General features: G+C 38.7%; 2 protein-coding genes across 3 annotated transcripts; one reads left to right on the top strand and one right to left on the bottom strand.

Annotated features, from left to right (window-relative positions):
* Nucleotides 1-2,048: 2,048 nt before the first annotated feature.
* rpl32 (ribosomal protein L32) lies at nucleotides 2,049-5,395 on the bottom strand. Its single transcript, XM_061981211.2, has 4 exons — nucleotides 5,272-5,395; nucleotides 4,623-4,723; nucleotides 4,350-4,531; nucleotides 2,049-2,211 (listed from the first exon to the last, which is right to left on the bottom strand). Exons 2-4 carry the CDS (start codon nucleotides 4,716-4,718, stop codon nucleotides 2,082-2,084), a joined length of 408 nt encoding a protein of 135 aa, XP_061837195.1. The 5' UTR covers nucleotides 4,719-4,723; nucleotides 5,272-5,395; the 3' UTR covers nucleotides 2,049-2,081.
* Nucleotides 5,396-5,561: 166 nt separating this feature from the next.
* On the top strand, nucleotides 5,562-17,861 carry ssuh2rs1 (ssu-2 homolog, related sequence 1). Of its 2 annotated transcripts, XM_061981188.2 has the most exons (14): nucleotides 5,562-5,714; nucleotides 5,802-5,824; nucleotides 5,927-5,994; nucleotides 6,452-6,559; nucleotides 10,988-11,063; nucleotides 11,145-11,274; nucleotides 11,370-11,430; nucleotides 11,729-11,850; nucleotides 11,933-11,995; nucleotides 12,079-12,161; nucleotides 12,298-12,390; nucleotides 12,487-12,592; nucleotides 17,100-17,207; nucleotides 17,307-17,861. In XM_061981188.2, the coding sequence occupies exons 2-14, from the start codon at nucleotides 5,802-5,804 to the stop codon at nucleotides 17,445-17,447; spliced, it is 1,182 nt and encodes a 393-aa protein (XP_061837172.1). In that variant the 5' UTR covers nucleotides 5,562-5,714; the 3' UTR covers nucleotides 17,448-17,861. The 2 variants fall into 2 exon arrangements, with proteins under 2 accessions (XP_061837172.1, XP_061837181.1); XM_061981197.1 differs by lacking the exons at nucleotides 5,562-5,714; nucleotides 5,802-5,824; nucleotides 5,927-5,994 and adding an exon at nucleotides 6,080-6,267.
* The last annotated feature ends 11 nt before the right edge of the window (nucleotides 17,862-17,872 follow it).

Here is a 17,872-nt window from a genome sequence, read left to right as displayed (position 1 = left end):
AGAATGAAATCAAAATGGATCAAAAGATGTACATACAAAAGATGCTTGAAAGATTTGGCATGTCAGAATGCAAACCTAGAAGCACTCCTTCTGAACAAAAAGTAGAACTGAGCACTACAAATGAAAATGAGTGTGACACTACCGAGGTGGTAAACCCCAGAGAATACCGTGAAATCATTGGTAGTTTGATCTATGCCATGACCTGCACCAGACCGGATATCAGCTGGATTGTTGGCAGGTTATCACAAACATTGGCAAAGCCAACAGCACAGGATCTAGTTTCTGCCAAACATGTGCTAAGGTATCTCAAGGGTACACATGCCTTTGAACTAAGTTTCAAGAAAAGTGAGGAAGGCCTCAACCTGATTGCATTTAGCGATTCAGACTGGGCATCATCAATGGAAGACCGACGCAGCACTAGTGGATATTGTTTCGGTCTAACAAAACAAGGTCCAGCTATATCCTGGAAATCAAAGAAACAACCAACAGTTGCATTGTCTACTTGTGAAGCTGAATATATTGCCTTATCCAACACTACACGAGAAAGTATTTATATCACCCAACTGTTGAGTGGCATGGACAAATGTTTGTACGATTGTACAACAATTCATGGAGACAATCAAGGGGCTCTTTTGTTGAGCAAAAATCCAGTTAATAGACAGAGGTCCAAACATATTGATGTTAAATATCATTTCATTCGTGAGGCACTCACTGAAGGGAAAATTTCATTAGTCTACTGTCCTACAGAAGACATGGTTGCAGACATCTTAACAAAACCTACTACAAGAGCCAAGATTGACAAATTCAAATTATTTTTTTTTGGAAACTAATGTGTTTCACTGTTTCATGGTCATTAGATCAAGGGGGGGTGTTGAGTAAATGTGATCTCATTGTTATTAATGCTGTTTCTGTGTATCATGAGAAGAAAGGCTTGCTGTTGTTGTTATGCGCCTCCAATAGGTTATATAGGGTAGTGCAGGTTCATCCGCGCTATCGTCACGTGATCTCTTCCGGTTCACTTCGCGCGAGAGAATGTGAGACACACACAGAAAGGTTCGATGGAGTTGTGTTCTATTTTCCAGTTACCGATGTTTTGTTTCCCGGTGCTGTGAAGCATTGTACTGAACCATCCTTAAAATAAACCATCATCTTTCATATATATACAACTGGAGTATTCATTGAAGATGAATGAAGAAAGAGGAAACCCAACAGAGGCAAAGTTAAAATTCCCCACAGCTCACCTAATTGGAATAGGAGCTAGATGTCTTGGCAGTACACTTACGAATTCAGTTTGGGCTTTAAATATTGCTTTAGTCATATTTTCATCTCTGGGTCAAAAATGACTTTAACACTACAAATTAAAAAATTTCTACCACACCACTTGGGTTCAATCCCGGGCTCGGGATCTTTCTGTGTGGAGTTTGCATGTTCTCCCCGTGACTGCGTGGGTTCCCTCCGGGTATTCCAGCTTCCTCCCACCTCCAAAGACATGCACCTGGGGATAGGTTTATTGGCAACACTAAATTGGCCATAGTGTGTGAATGTGAATGTTGTCTGTCTATATGTGTTGGCCCTGTGATGAGATGGCGACTTGTCCAGGGTGTACCCCGCCTTCCGCCCGATTGTAGCTAAAATAGGCTCCAGCGCTCCCCGCGACTCCAAAAGGGAATAAGCGGTAGAAAATGGATGGATGGATGAAATGGAGGTTCCTGACAAAGTCAAAAAGCCTTGATGTCATAAACTAATGTGTTTCTTGTATGCATTTGAAACCTAAAACAGGTCTGTGCCAACCCCAACACAAGAAGGTGCTCTTAAAACACTTCACTCTAAAACCTATGTAATTTTAATATGAAACTCAAGTCTCAATGTTAACAATGATACTTTAAAATCTGTGAAGCACTGAGACCATAGTAAGTGGACCGGCCAAGAAGCAAGAGAACACTATCATGTTTCAAATGGCAACCATCTAAACTTGCAGGTGATCCATAAACGTCAGATTGATATTAAACTACTTACCACTAAATGTATGAAAAACCCACAAGCAACGATCAATTTTTAAGTATTTATTATGAACAGCCATTTTATTCATTCTCTTCGCTCCTGAGCCTGGCGTTGGGGTTAGTGATCTTGATAGCCAACTGAGCTGCCCTCTCCACTATCACCTTCCTGTTCTTGGAGGAAACATTGTGGGCGATCTCAGCACAGTAGGTCCTAGATGGGCAGAAGAGGATTTTACAAAATCTTTGGTAATATTTGATCAAATTGAATTCTTTATTACATATAAAAAGGTGTTGCTCTTAAAGTAAAAACAAAAAACTCAGCTGTCACAGTACGCTGCTTGTTTACAGTTTTAAATTAGTTATTTTCATCGATCCAGAACCACATTCTTATATTTGCTTTCAACATCACATTTTGTCAATGGCCAGTGTTTGTTCACATGTCCCTCACACTCCACTTGCTCCATGATCTTCAATGTAATTGAAGGCTTTGGAAGCCTCAAAAGTCCATAAGGTCCTTTACACAAGCCCAATTTCTTTTTTTTTCTTCCAAGTGATAAATCATGTTTTGTGTTTGTGAAAAAATATTGTGTTTTGACAGTTGCAAGCAAAATATTGCTTAGCAACTTTTTAGAAAGGCCCTGCGATTAGGTGGCGACTTGTCCAGGGTGTACCCCGCCTTCCGCCCATGTGCAGCTGAGATAGGCTCCAGCAACCCCTGCAACCCCGAACGGGACAAGCGGTAGAAAACGGATGGATGGAACTTTTTAAAAAACGTTTTATTAAACATTAGACATCTTGAAGTGAATATTAATTGTTGCCTTAGTTGGTGATAACGGCGTCGGGTGATTTCGTTTTTGCCACCACTTCCGGACAAATTCAGCATACTGGATTGTCCACGTTTATGTTTGTCCACTGTTCGTTCAGTTTAAAACCTAAATATTCCCACATCGGACATTTGGGTTTTCTTGTGAATTTCTACGTGAACCTTGCCTTACGAAGCGGACTGGTACACTGTATGTAGCAGTTCCGCCTCCATCGACAGTCAAAGATGGTCGATGACAAAAAGTTTCACGCCATTCATTTCATTCCCGCTATGGAACTAACACGGCCAGATACTAACACTGATTCAGAGTGACCTCTCTTGCTGCCCAATTACCGAAGACAACAAAGGGGTTGCGTTCATTTTGATCTATTCTTAGCATGATTATCATCCCAGGCCTATTGGTAACAAATCCTAGCCCCCACCAAATATTTATTAGAATTTAGACGATTCACATGAATGACCATTTTGGCCTAAAAAAATTTTTTAAAAAGCATTCTGGGAAGAAAACGGAATAATCACATCCCTATGTATGGGCACACTTGGAATTTATTGAGCTATAGCAGCATTGGTAAGAAAGTGGTGAAAAAAAGTGTGCAAGAGTGGTAACACATCAGGTCTTCCCCAGTGTCCACTGACAGTACAACTAATAAGGAGTCAGGTAGGAGAATTGAGGAAAAAAACCTCACTCTCTGTGGCTTTTAGACAGCCTCTAAGTTGTAACTCAGACAGGGCAAAAATGAATCAAAGCACCAAACATTCTTGTTGGCAAAGAGAGCGATGAGCCAACAGAGGAGGGGAGAGGGATCTCCTACTTTGCAGCCGTGTGCTGTGGTGGAGGGTGCAGGATTTTAGTACTCGAGCCACAATATCCCCATTACATTGTTTTTGATTTGATTCAAACAAAGAAAACTAAATGCTGACAAAGTTTGTGCTTTGCTTTACATTGGTGGTATGTAATAAGATAGTACTGTCACATTTTTGCTAACACTACTTCAAGTGTCAGGGCTTCAGAAGACCAGCTTTATTTAAGACATTTTGGTAAGAACCAAATTGTTTAAATGTAGCTTTGGACTTACACTTAAGAGTCCAAATTTGTTCTACAGCCTCATTCTTTCAGGTTTTACATGACATAACCGCAAATAAAATGGTCATTGTGGACTACTGTAATAATGAGCATTTTGAGTGTGTTAAAAATGTAAACCAAACGGTTACTACAAAAATGTGATCATAACTGAACCTTTCAAACCCAGTGCACAAACAGCTTACTGGAAGAATGGCGCGCAAAAAAGGCTCATAACATTAGAAAAGATCAAAAGTAATAATGTACAGTCAATGTGTATTTGTCAGGATTTTGGTAAATAGGCGAATTAACGATCAAAAAGTAACTACTATGACAACAGAATTAGTCAAAATATAGTTTGGTCACTGAAAATCATCTTGTAAAGCGACATCCTGTTTCAACATAATGTGCTGTATTTTAGTTATAATATCAGTAACAGTGACACAAGTGTGCATGTGTAACTTACTTGTTACTCATCATCAGGACTTCCAACTCCTTGACATTGTGCACCAGGAACTTCTTAAAGCCATTTGGCAGCATATGCTTAGTTTTCTTGTTGCTACCATAACCAATGTTGGGCATCAGCATCTGGCCCTTGAACCGCCTGCGGACCCTGTTGTCAATACCTCTGGGCTTGCGCCAGTTTCTCTGTTTGAAGGCAGAAAAAGGACACATTTCACTGATTAATTTTATGCACTTTCATGGACTGACATCTGTTCTTGCAGAAATGTAGACTTACCGCAATCTTGACATATCTGTCTGACTGATGGCGAATGAACTTCTTGGTTCTCTTTTTGACGATTTTGGGCTTAGTGAGGGGTCTGAGGGCTGCCATGGTGACTGTGAATAGGAAATAGTTTTAATATTAATACTACACCTGTTTATGGCCTATGAAGATACAGTAGTACATTTCCAGGGTTAACTGCAACAGCTCAAAAGTAGATTGGCCTAATCGGAATACCATTTTAAAATATAAGACTCACAAAAACATATTCACAAGAAAGCTAACTGGCTGCAAGCTAACGTTTATACGGTTAGAGCAATGTTTGGCTAGCAAGCCGGACTTTAACACAAGGCATTACATGTCAACTCGGTTTAAATAAATTTGATTAATTTATCAATTCAACTTTTTTATACACATACGTAATGCAATAGACAATGGAGCAGGCTTTATCGTAAATTAACAACCAGACATGATGGGTACAGCGCTAGCTGCAGGATGGTAGCTTTAGCAAACACCTCGCGTTAGACGGCGAGAATCAGATTGCTTTTCAAAGCCCAATTTCCCCTTAACTACAAAGAATACACGTAAATGTACATGATGAAATGCCAAGATGGTGAACTAATATAACAAAATGCGCGGATTAACACAGATACTGAACACTCACCGGCCGATGTCAATCCAAAAAGGATTTCACAGACAGCGGAAGAAAAGAAAAAGGACTTCCGAGTGTGTCGCAAGTGCTGATGGGAAGTGTAGTCCAGAGCATCCACCGTTACTTAAAACACATATTACTGTTTGTATATGAAATGTAAGGTATACATTACAAACCAATTATAATAAGCACGTATACAACATATTGACAAAGTGTTTATGACCACGTTTTAACAAGCCTAAAATAGTTTAACACGCACAACTGCATTCCCACTTTCACTTCTATTTACTGACAATGCGCACTTCCTGAACACCCCTTTTTTCATGGGAGGGGGTCCACTTTGGGAAAATAAGACTTTGAAGAAAAAATTAGGCTGGTAAGCCCTTCAAACGCTGTCCTAAAGTAGTGTTAAGAACCGAAGTGGGCGTTTTAGCTCACACTCCGCGTTGTAAAAGGTAAATGATTTGTATTTCGTCACATGATGATGTATTATAGTGTTGCACTCATCTTGTTTGCCTGTTCTTGTTTTGTTTCTCACCAAGATGGACTATCGGCCTTTCACTAAGTAAGTCTCGGAAACGTATTTTGATATGAATATTTTATAGTAGATCGTCGTTTAAATCCTATAGCTTCCTCTTGTTAACTTTCGTTTCCCCCTTCCATCCAGTGAGGGGACACCAAGTTACGGTGTGGCCAATCCCGGTTATTTGACAGCAGCCCAGGGCCCTTCTCATGGTATGTATAGTGTGTGTGTGTGTGTGTGTGTGTGTTACACCGTTGCTTCACCTGGACGTGTGTGTGTTTAAGAAACAAGGTGTTGCACACTTCCGTGCTGCAGCCGCGCAACACCTATGGTGACGTCACTGGTGTGTTCACGTACTGCATGTGTAGAGCGAGAAAAGCAGCGGTGTGTTTTACATGTGTGTCTTATTAATGACTACACCCAGCCAATTAATATTTAGCGTTTTGATAATCAAACCGGGATGGATTTTAACGCTGAGGGGCAAGGTAAGTCATCTATATTCATTATCGCGTACGTGTACAAACATGCCCTATAATCTGATCTTCGCATTTGTCAGGCATACAAAACGTATTTTGCTGCTCGTTTATGTGTCTTGTAAAAAAAAGTTAGTTTTTTACTAGAATATAATATACTTTATTTGACTGAACTGGTTCATCTGGTTTGTTTCAGCAATGTTCGCCCCACCCGTGGCTGAGTCGAATTCTGGCCCAAGCGCTCCACCAGCCGGCATGTTCGACAACATGCCCGGCTATGAAGGCACGGTGGCTGGGGGAGGAGGTACAGTGTGACAGTGTTTTTCAACCTTTTTTGAGCCAAGGCACCTTTTTTACGTTGAAAAAAATCCTGAGGCACACCACCAGCAGAAATCATTAAAAAATTAATCTCAGTTGACAATAAAATGTCGTTGGATATGACTTTAAACCATAACCAACCACACATCAATATAGCTCTTGTCTCAAAGTAGGTGTACTGTCACGACCTGTCACATCACGCTGTGATTTGTTTGGAGTTTTTTTTCTGTTTTTCTGTGTGTCGTGATTTAGTTCTTGTCTTGCGCTCCTATTTTGGTGGCTTTTTCTCTTTTTTTGGTATTTTCCTATAGCAGTTTTATGTCTTCCTTTGAGTGATAATTCCCGCACCTACTTTGTTTTAGCAATCAAGAATATTTCAGTTGCTAGTATCCTTCTTTCTGGGGATATTGTTGATTGTCATGTCATGTTCCAATGTACATTGTGGACGCCGTCTTTGCGCCACAGTAAGTCTTTGCTGTCGTCCAGCATTCTGTTTTTGTTTACTTGTTCTGTTTTTGTTTACAAGTTCAGTTTTAGTTTCGTTCTGCATAGCCTTCCCTAAGCTTCAATGCCTTTTTTTAGGGGCACTCACCTTTTGTTTATTTTTGGTTTAAGCATTAGACACCTTTTTACCTGCACATTGCCTCCTGCTGTTCCCCACATCTACAAAGCAATTAGCTACCGACTGCCACCTACTGATATAGAAGAGTATTACACAGTTACTCTGCCGAGCTCTAGACAGCGCCGACACTCAACAACAACACATAATTTTGCAGATTATAATTACTGGTTTGCAAAACATATTTTTAACCCAAATAGGTGAAATTAGATAATCTCCCAAGGCACACCAGACTGTATCTCACGGCACTAGTGTGCCGCGGCACAGTGGTTGAAAAACACTGCAGTATGAAGTCCTGGCCAGCTGTGGATATTTACCTACAAAGACATGAAAACATGAACTGATCACATGTCATGTTGGCGATCGTTCAGGCCCTCCTCTTTCACAATGTTTTTTTTTAACAGTAGTCTTGTGACAATCACATCAATTATTCGTCATGCTCTGAATGTTGCAACAATTTCATGCATTACTTTTACAAAATGTTTTTAACTGGTCCAGGGTGCATTTTAAATCCTTCTTTTAAACTTCAAAGATTCTTTATTGTCAATGTTTCCAAAGATATATGAAGGAATCAAGATACCATTTCTCTCTCATACTGTACTCAAAACTGTTTATTTTTGAAAAAACTAAAACCTAGGGCCAACTAAAAAAAAATTAAAGGACTCAAAAAAAATAATGTAATCAATCACGCTAAGCCACTCCGGTATATGCTAATCTTACAATAGAATACATAATAATGTGAAATGTATGGCTGTCTTCAACTAAGGATTTTCATATAGTCAAATCTAATTCGTCAGATTTTAACATTTAAAAAAAAAAGAGAGAAATAAGCAGACGGTGATACTGACTGGTCACCTAGTGGATGGATGGATGTTTTACAGACCATCTTCAAGCTCCTTTTTGACCGTTTCTTTCTTTCTTTATTTCTATTTATTTATTTGCCTCCACTCCGACTGAGTTTTCTCCCCGTCATCTTCGTTGCCGTTTTTAGCGCTTCCACATCCAGTCTACTGACAGATATGTTGTAACTACTGTATATGGTACTTTGTATTAGAAACTGCAACATCGGAGGACACATGTGTATGCACAAGCCAGTCTGCCCCATGTAAAAAAAAAAGGAGCTTATTGTACTCCAGCACTGGATCACAATGGCACTTTAGTAAATCTCTTCCATATATGGATATACCCACTTGGGAAAGACATTCAGAAATTAGGGAAATTAAAAACGACTTGTTTGGAGAAAAGTATGAAGGAAGGCAAGATTGCTTTAGAAACATCTCTGCCATGCCTCCATTTTTTTAATTTCAAATTTCTGGTACTTATGCATATCCCAAATACACAAAAACAAATACCAGTAGTGAAGAAAAGTTGGTTTTGCATAATATGTCTCCTTAAAATGCAAAAAAACAAACAAAAAAACATAATATGACCCCTTTTAAAGTGAACAAAACAAAGATTTTATCAGCAACTTTTTTCACCTCCAAAAAAAGGCTAAAGCACAGTTTGTGAAGAATTTGGCTCTAGCGCCGGGCCAAGAAAACATCAAACCTGACTAAATAGAGGAAGTAAAAGTCGTAACATAAAGTTTCTGCAAAAGCTTCACCTCTGGGGCAAGGCTGTGCATTACGGTACCCGCGCCGTGTTCAATCTTCAGTGAGTCCCACCGAGGCCTACAGTGGGATTTTAGCCAGTCAGAAGCGCACGGTGGCGCGGCGAGCTCCGTGTCTGACTGCATAGCTTCCCAAAAACCCTCAATCACATCCGCCATGTAGAAACATCCTCTCAAAACTATTTGTAAAATATCATTGCGTACAGACAAATATATTTTATATGTAAAGAGATGTGGGAAGATGTGGGAAGGCCAAAACACGGCCAGCTGTTATTTTACAGCCGTGACGTCACACCAGGAAGTAGCGACCACTCTGACAAATGCTGAAGTGACAGCTAAAACTAATATTTATCATTTACTCTCTAAAAGCTATTTGTCTGCATACAAGAATTTTGTTCTAATGTTTAAATATTTAAAGACATGATGAACGCAATCAATTTATCCTCTCAACATACGCTGGTTGTGTTGGCCTCCCTCCCACAAAGTTTAATGTTTGACAATTCGACTGTGAATCAGACACCAAATTGAAACGTCCATTTTTTTTACTATTTGAAGACAGCCGTAGTAAAATTATTTAAATTTTTTCTCTTTCCAATGTTGCCCTATCCCTCTATATTGTTCCCTGTTTATTGTTATGGTTGACATATTCCCCTGGGCCTATAAAAATGGAGTGGCGGACTGCACTTTGGATACCGCTGTTGTTATTTTTAATACATAGGTTATGTCCAGGATTTTATTGTCAAGTTTATTCACAAATTATTTTGGAAATTACACAAATGTGGATGCCACAAACTTTTATACTGCAATATAATTGATTAAAACTCAAAAACAGGTTATAGTATTATCAAATGTCTTATTTGAAATAATGGTAGTTATGGTATATCAGTTTTAAACCTACAAGTATATCATATAGTCAAGTTAAGTACATCTTATTTATATACTACCAATTCAAAATAAGTTGTCTCACACATTAAGCAAGTCTGGAACTATGTTCCATGCGAGACCTGGTCATGAAAGAAAACCAACTGAACCTCACTGGAGCAAGTCCTTGGTGTCGGAGACAAGGAAAAACTCTCAGCTCAAATGGACGTAGTGTAGATGGAGAGAAGTACACTGTGTCTCACAAAAGTGAATATATTGATTACATTTTGGCAACCATTTTGTTACATCATATCTTCTCAAGGGTCAATACTATAGATTAATCAGTGTACAGTTTGTATAGCAATATTGATTTTCTACCCACTGAAAGTAAGCAGCCCTTGTGTTTTTTTCAAAGGACCGTAAAAAGCCGTCTTAAATTTCTGTCTTTCAAAATTTGTTTTTCCACACATCACATAGTGCAGTCCTTTTCAAATAGTGGGGGTTGGGGGTTACCATCAATTGATTACGTGGACCCCGACTCAAACAAGTGGAAAAACTTATTCGGGTGTAACCATTTAGTGGTCAATTGTACGGAATATGTACTGAACTGTGCAATCTACTAATACAAGTTTCAATCAATCAATCAAAAAAAGCGTTTCGATGCCGGGGGGGGGGGGGGGGGGGGTCGGGTGTGAACCTGGGAACTTATTCTGTATCATGCAGTATCATGCTTCAAACCACGCCTCGAAAAGCTGTGCACTACAAAATGTGCTCATTGTAGCTGTTATTCTAACTTCCTTATTTTCATTTAAAAAAAAAATCAGCACACATTGTTTCATTCATTTTTGTTTTCTAGGTTAAAGTGTGTTATATATTGTGCTCCTGGATTTATGTTACTGTTCAATTTGAATGTATTAATTATTAATTGAGTTTGTTTTTTTATTTTTCTGTATCAAATGGTTCAAGTCGGTTAAAAAATGTTTATCGTTTAAAATAAGGATTTTATTTTTCAGACAAAGTTATTATTTTTTGTAAGTTGAAGTTTGTATGTTGTAAGTTGTTTTTCAATGTTAACAAGGATACAACGTTATGCAGAGGTCTATTTAAAACAATTTCATAGACATATGATACAATTTATAGCAACACTTAAGGGAAAATAGAGTTAAAGGAATGTAATACCTGTTGCAACACAGTAGGATATCAGTAAATGCATCATCAACTTCTGTTTTTGTAATCTACAATACCTGCTGTGTCAACAATATCTCACCATACAGCCTTGCATGAAAATTTAAATGATGACCATTCATTTTACACCTGTGCTGTAGGAGGATTTGTGCCTCCCCCAATGCCTATGCAACCTACTCCTCAGCCTCAGCCTGGACCTGACCAACCGCAGTGGAAGTAATGCTCCATTTTTTTCTACGCTCAAATGATTGTAAAGACAAAGCAAACGTCCATCTCATTCCGTTGCGGCTTTTGCAGTATTCCATCCATAAATGAGACTACAGCACGGGAGGCCTTTGCTCTGTGGGCCTCCAGCAAGTGTTGTTACAGTTCAGCACCAGCAAAACATGGCGTGATCACCAACATGGAGGCTTTTAATACCTATCGGGTAAAAAGAAGATATGTGTGCATGTGATGCTACATGGCAAACAAAAAAGGTGATCTAATTAGCCCAATGCAATTTCAATGTTTTCTTTTTTTTAGTACCGCCTGGAAACCTTTACTGAGTCAAGGTCTACAGAGTGGAGTCACGAACCATACAACGGTATAACTGCCATCTTGCCTATGTCCTACTGTGCAAATGTCCGATTATCATTGTTGTTTTCCATGTTATCTTTTTACTCATTTTGTCTTGACTAATAAAATGCCAGACAAGACTAAACATGTAAACAAACTATTTACATTAAAATTGAATTTTGATGAGAAAAGTATACCATATTTTAAGTTTATTCAACTTAAATCTTCACAAGTAACGATTAATTGAAAAAGTAATTGATTGATTGTCACACCGCTCCCAGTCAGCTGTTTTTAATATGGCAAGCATGTTATTTTCTTTGGAACAGGCCAACCAGTAGATGCATTCGCTCAACCCCCTCCAGGGCCCTGGGATATTCCTGCGACGCCCCCCAATTATTTTGTGGACGGCAAACAGATCATCAAAGTTCCTTACACTTCATCTATGAAGGTTGATAGTCTCTTGTCAATTCTTAACATGTTCAGACCAGAATATGTGTATCTTCTCCTAATCAGGATCATTTGATCAACAGAGCTGCCATGTTTGCGTAGGAATGGGGCGAAAACCTTGCAAAGACTGTGCCGGGGCTGGCAATGTAAGTCAATATCACATGTCATTCTGGCTAATGGCACCCCCGGTCATATCATGAAACTGTTGGCCTTCTTTCTTTTCCCATAGAAAGTGTGCTGGGTTTGCAACGGAGCTGGCTTCCGTCACGGAGATGAAAGATGCAATCATTGTTTTGGCAGAGGGAGGGAAAAGTCAGTTAAATATTCTGCTAATTTATTTAGTTAAATTATTTGTAACCATTTATAATTTTTAATTTATTTAACAAAAGTACTAATTTTCCCCCAAACTTACTCTAATATGAGTGTCATTTCTACACTATTGTCGCAGCTGCCACCACTGCCAGGGGCAAGGATCCATGCAATGTCCCACATGTCAAGGAAAACAGCAGCTTTTGGTCTACATCAACCTGACTTTAAAATGGTGCGGTTTCATATATTGTCAGTAGAACATGACTGCATTATTCCATTTTTAATTATCTAAAATTATAAGTTATCCAAACAAACTGTATTATTCCAGGACAAACAACTCTGATGACTATGTTGTGGAACAGTCCAGTGGCCTTAAGGTGGACAACCTCAGCAAAGTGTCTGGCAAGGAGCTTTTCAGAGACTCGCAGTACTTGGTAAGAGTTTTTTTTTTTTTTTTTTTTTTTTGCATAAGCATGATATAATTTACACATTGTATCTGGCCAGATATTTTTTTTTCCAGCTACAGTATAAAAAGATTTTGTGACATGTGTCTGTGCGGACATTTGTCCATTCATCCTGAAAAAATTATTATAAGGTCAGATATCATTGATGTTCACCATCTCTTTTTGAGTTCATCCCAAAGGTGTTTAAGGGGATTGAGTTCACTGCTCTCAAATTCCTCCACACAAAAGTCATCCAACCATGGCTTTATGACCTCGCTTTGTGCACTGAGGAACGGAAAAAAATATCACCAAAATGTATGAAGCACAACAGTGTACTCTTTGTCCATATATTTTGTGTACTAATTGGGGATGATCCGATCAGGGTTTTATATGGCTGATTCCGATACCGATCCTCCGTGAGTGAGATTGGCTGATGCCAATACCGACATTGATCGCATGTACTAATTGTAAATGTTTCAATTTATTTATGCGCGTGCTATTGACAGTTTAACTATATCAGCACAATATTTAAGCTCGCTCCTTATTCTCTTTTATTATGTACAAACCCCGTTTCCATATGAGTTGGGAAATTGTGTTAGATGTAAATATAAACGGAATACAATGATTTGCAAATCATTTTCAACCCATATTCAATTGAATATGCTACAAAGACAACATATTTGATGTTCAAACTGTTAACCTTTTTTTTTTTTTGCAAATAATCATTAACTTTAGAATTTGATGCCAGCAACACGTGACAAAGAAGTTGGGAAAGGTGGCAATAAATACTGATGAAGTTGAGGAATGCTCATCAAACACTTATTTGGAACATCCCACAGGTGTGCAGGCTAATTGGGAACAGGTGGGTGCCATTATTGGGTATAAAAGTAGATTCCATAAAATGCTCAGTCATTCACAAACAAGGATGGGGCAAGGGTCACCACTTTGTCAACAAATGCGTGAGCAAATTGTTAAACAGTTTAAGAAAAACCTTTCTCAACCAGCTACTGCAAGGAATTTAGGGATTTCACCATCTACGGTCCGTAATATCATCAAAGGGTTCAGAGAATCTGGAGAAATCACTGCACGTAAGCAGCTAAGCCCGTGACTTTCGATCCCTCAGGCTGTACTGCATCAACAAGCGACATCAGTGTGTAAAGGATATCACCACATGGGCTCAGGAACACTTCAGAAACCCACTGTCAGTAACTGCAGTTGGTCGCTATATCTGTAAGTGCAAGTTAAAACCCTCCTATGCAAGGCGAAAACCGTTTATCAACAACACCCAGAAACACAGTCGGCTTCGCTGGGCCTGAGCTCATCTAAGATAAACTGATACAAAGTGGAAAAGTGTTCTGTGGTCTGACGAGTCCACATTTCAAATTGTTTTTGGAAACTGTGGACGTCCTGTCCTCCGGACCAAAGAGGAAAAGAACCATCCGGATTGTTATAGGCGCAAAGTTGAAAAGCCAGCATCTGTGATGGTATGTGGGTGTATTAGTGCCCAAGACATGGGTAACTTACACATCTGTAAAGGTGCCATTAATGCTGAAAGGTACATATAGGTTTTGGAGCAACATATGTTGCCATCCAAGCAACGTTACCATGGACACCCCTGCTTATTTCAGCAAGACAATGCCAAGCCACATGTTACATCAACGTGGCTTCATAGTAAAAGAGTGCGGGTACTAGACTGGCCTGCCTGTAGTCCAGACCTGTCTCCCATTGAAAATGTGTAGCGCATTATGAAGCCTAAAATAGCACAACGGAGACCTCCGGACTGTTAAACAACTTAAGCTGTACATCAAGCAAGAATGGGAAATAATTCTACCTGAGAAGCTTAAAAAATGTGTCTCCTCAGTTCCCAAACGATTACTGAGTGTTGTTAAAAGAAAAGGTGATGTAACACAGTGGTGAACATGCCCTTTCCCAACTACTTTGGCACGTGTTGCAGTCATGAAATTCTATGTTAATTATTATTTGCAAAAAAAAAGTTTATGAGTTTGAACATCAAATATCTTGTCTTTGTCGTGCATTCAATTGAATATGGGTTAAAAAGGATTTGCAAATCATTGTATTCCGTTTATATTTACATCTAACACAATTTCCCAACTCATATGGAAACGGGGTTTGTACAATTGTTTGAGGAAAGCAAAGTCAACCATAACTTAAAAAAAGCAAAAACTACTACCGTTATTGTCATTTAACTCCTGTGGTTTTTGCCCTCAAAGTCCCCCTGTGTCAAATGACTTATTCCCTGAATGTGTAAACATTAAATAAATTAAAAAACAAGCAAAACAAATATTGACTTAATCACTCTGGTATTGCTCATATACTCATACTAGCTATGGTATCGATTAGAGATGGCCGACATTATCGGTCGATAAATGCTTTAAAATGTAATATCGGAAATTATCGGTATCTGTTTCAACCTCCCGATTTTCCCGGGAGACTCCCGAATTTCAGTGCCCCTCCCGAAAATCTCCCTGGGCAACCATTCTCCCAATTTCCACCCGAACAACATTATTGGGGGCGTGCCTTAAAGGCACTGCCTTTAGCGTCTTGTATAATCTGTCGTCACGTCCGCTTTTCCTCCATACAAACAGCGGGCCGGCCCAGTCACATAATATATGCGGCTTTTACACACACATAAGTGAATGCAAGGCATACTTGATCAACAGACATACAGGTCACACTGAGGGTGGCTTGTAGCTGTTGTTTTGAGGCATGTTTAAAAAAAAAAAAAAAAATGCACTTTGTGAAAGTCAAGGTATAGTATTTCCCATAGTTGTAGTGGGTATTAGAATTATCTCAGGGAGAGCATGTCCCAAATTCCAAGCTGCTGTTATCATTTATCATTTATGTTAAAAAAAATAATGCACTTTGTGACTTCAATAATAAATATGGCAGTGCCATGGTGGCACTTTTTTCCATAACTGGAGTTGAAGTTGTTCTCTTATTTTGGAAAATCTTCTTTTTGATTGATTGATTGAAACTTGTATTAGTAGATTGCACAGTACAGTACATATTCCGTACAATTGACCACTAAATGGTAACACCCGAATACGTTTTTCAACTTGTTTAAGTCGGGGTCCACGTTAATCAATTCATGGTAAAGTTACATTGTTTAATGCATCCAGCGGGGCATCACAACAAAATTAGGCAGAATAATGTGTTAATTCCCCGACTGTATATATCTGTATCAATTGATATCGGAATCGGTAATTAAGAGTTGGACAATATCGGAATATCGGATATCGGCAAAAAAGCCATTATCGGACATCTCTAGTATCGATACTACTAATGTATGGATCGATCTGTCCTCCTATGTGTAGTGTAGTGTACTGACTGTGACAATGCCGGCACACCAACAGTTGTTGGTAAAATATCCTCTCTTTAGACTCTTATTCAAGATTTAAGATTCTTTATTGTCATATGCACAGTTAAACAGACTGTTTGCCGTACAATGAAAATCTTACTTTGCTAGTCCACCCTTCAACAAGTCACACGGTACTTAGCTAAAAATAAAAATGTATATACAAGGTACAGTAAGTAGCATTACATTATTGCACATTCTGATTGACAGTCAACAGTATAAATATGGAGGTGACCTTGGGTCACAGCAGCAGTTAAAGTGTCTTTAGTGATCAAAGGTGAAAAGTGTCTACAGTGATGGTTCACATTTCGGGGGTGGTCATGGTAGCTGTCTTTTGTCCACAAAGATTAAAGTAAAACGGGGGGAGCTAGCATTCACAAGTTAGCATTCACAAGCCTGATGGCCTGTGGGTAGAAATTAATATAATATACTTGTTAATTTTCTGTTAGTATTTGCTTACTTTCTGCTGTAAAGTGCATCCATCTACACTTCTTAAACTTGATTAAGCACTTGGTGGCTAGCTTAGCTATTAGCATGCCTGCTCCTGGCTTGGTGTTGGTGTGTAACATATTTAGCCTCATCCCCCAGTGATAATGTTACTTAAGATACTAAGAAATGTTGTTTATTTGCGACAATAGAGGTAATTATTATTAACTTAGGGAGCATCTCCACACTATGTATGAAGACACACAATTAGCTGCTACCTTGTTAGCCGAGGGACTAAAAACAAATACAGTTTCAGCCAGAGGGGATCAGCGTTTGTGATAGGCAATAACCGACAATGGCGATCACATACTTTTTCACAAAAATCTTCCGATAATGATTGGTGGCCGATGGATCAGCATATCTCTAGTACTGCTGCATTACATCATATAGGTTAAATTAAACCTTGTGATTTTTCACTTTCTTCGCATGCCTCAAGGTTTTTCTATAGCAATCAAAACACATTTGTTGTTACTATATTTAAATTTTACACACTACATGAGAGGACATAATCTTGGATGAAACATCTCTTTAGGCTTCAAGTCTGTTTGTATGATTTTCAGGTGGCAATACTAAGCCATTTTTAAAGTTGGGGTAAAAAAGCTCCACCTTGTAATATATTTGTATTACTGTGACCAGGTGTACCCATTGATGGGTTTTCCAGACCCTGCAGTGGTAAATGCTGCACAGCGTTTAGTCAGTGAACACCAGGGCAGGTTCTCCCAAACGTCTCGCATTCTGCAACAGGTATATACACATTTAATTTAGTAAAACATCATCCTATCATCTGATGAAATAATGGTTTGTTATTGAGTATAATGCTTATGCTGCTTCTTTTTTCTTCAGCGTCAAACTATCGAGCTGATCCCTGTGACCAAAGTTACCTACGCATGGAAAGGGAAAACAAACCTTTACTTTGTGTATGGAAATGAATTCAAAGTCAATGCAGACAGCTACCCAGCCACATGTTGCTGTACTGTGATGTAACTGTAAAAGCTGTCATCCTCCCTGAACACTAGAGCAACAATGAAATCATTTATTCATGTATTTTGATGTATGCAGTCAATATATTATGTCAATGTATGTCTTTGAGAAAGTCATGAATATCCTGTTAACTTTTTTTTTACCTAATGTATGCCACACCGCAAAATAACACCCTGGAAAATGATATATTTGAATACAAACACTTTTCACTGAATATATAACTTTCGTTACAATTTGTATTTTTACATCACTTACCACGTGTTTGATTTCAGTATTGCTAATGTTTCCCAAAAACATATTGTATATCATTGTATGACACATGTTTTGTATACTTGTTTAATACGTGTATGCGTTTGCATCAAATACTCGTACAACCTGCATTTATTGAGAAATCCCAATAAACTGTTTCGTAATGTTTTGCTTTGGAG

This window comes from Nerophis lumbriciformis, linkage group LG01, assembly GCF_033978685.3.
Source record: "Nerophis lumbriciformis linkage group LG01, RoL_Nlum_v2.1, whole genome shotgun sequence".
Taxonomy (NCBI): domain Eukaryota; kingdom Metazoa; phylum Chordata; class Actinopteri; order Syngnathiformes; family Syngnathidae; genus Nerophis; species Nerophis lumbriciformis.
The sequence above is the reverse complement of the archived record's forward strand: the minus strand, read 5'-3'. Positions and strand labels throughout refer to the sequence as shown.

Coding starts and splice junctions, on each gene's coding strand:
- rpl32 (XM_061981211.2), bottom strand. CDS start 4,718: ATGGCAGCCCTCAGACCCCTCACTAAGCCCAAAATCGTCAAAAAGAGA. Junction 4,532..4,622: donor ACAGATATGTCAAGATTGCG/GTAAGTCTACAT, acceptor GCCTTCAAACAG/AGAAACTGGCGCAAGCCCAG. Junction 2,212..4,349: donor GTCCTGATGATGAGTAACAA/GTAAGTTACACA, acceptor CTGCCCATCTAG/GACCTACTGTGCTGAGATCG.
- ssuh2rs1 (XM_061981188.2), top strand. CDS start 5,802: ATGGACTATCGGCCTTTCACTAA. Junction 5,825..5,926: donor GACTATCGGCCTTTCACTAA/GTAAGTCTCGGA, acceptor CCTTCCATCCAG/TGAGGGGACACCAAGTTACG. Junction 12,391..12,486: donor ATCAACCTGACTTTAAAATG/GTGCGGTTTCAT, acceptor GTATTATTCCAG/GACAAACAACTCTGATGACT.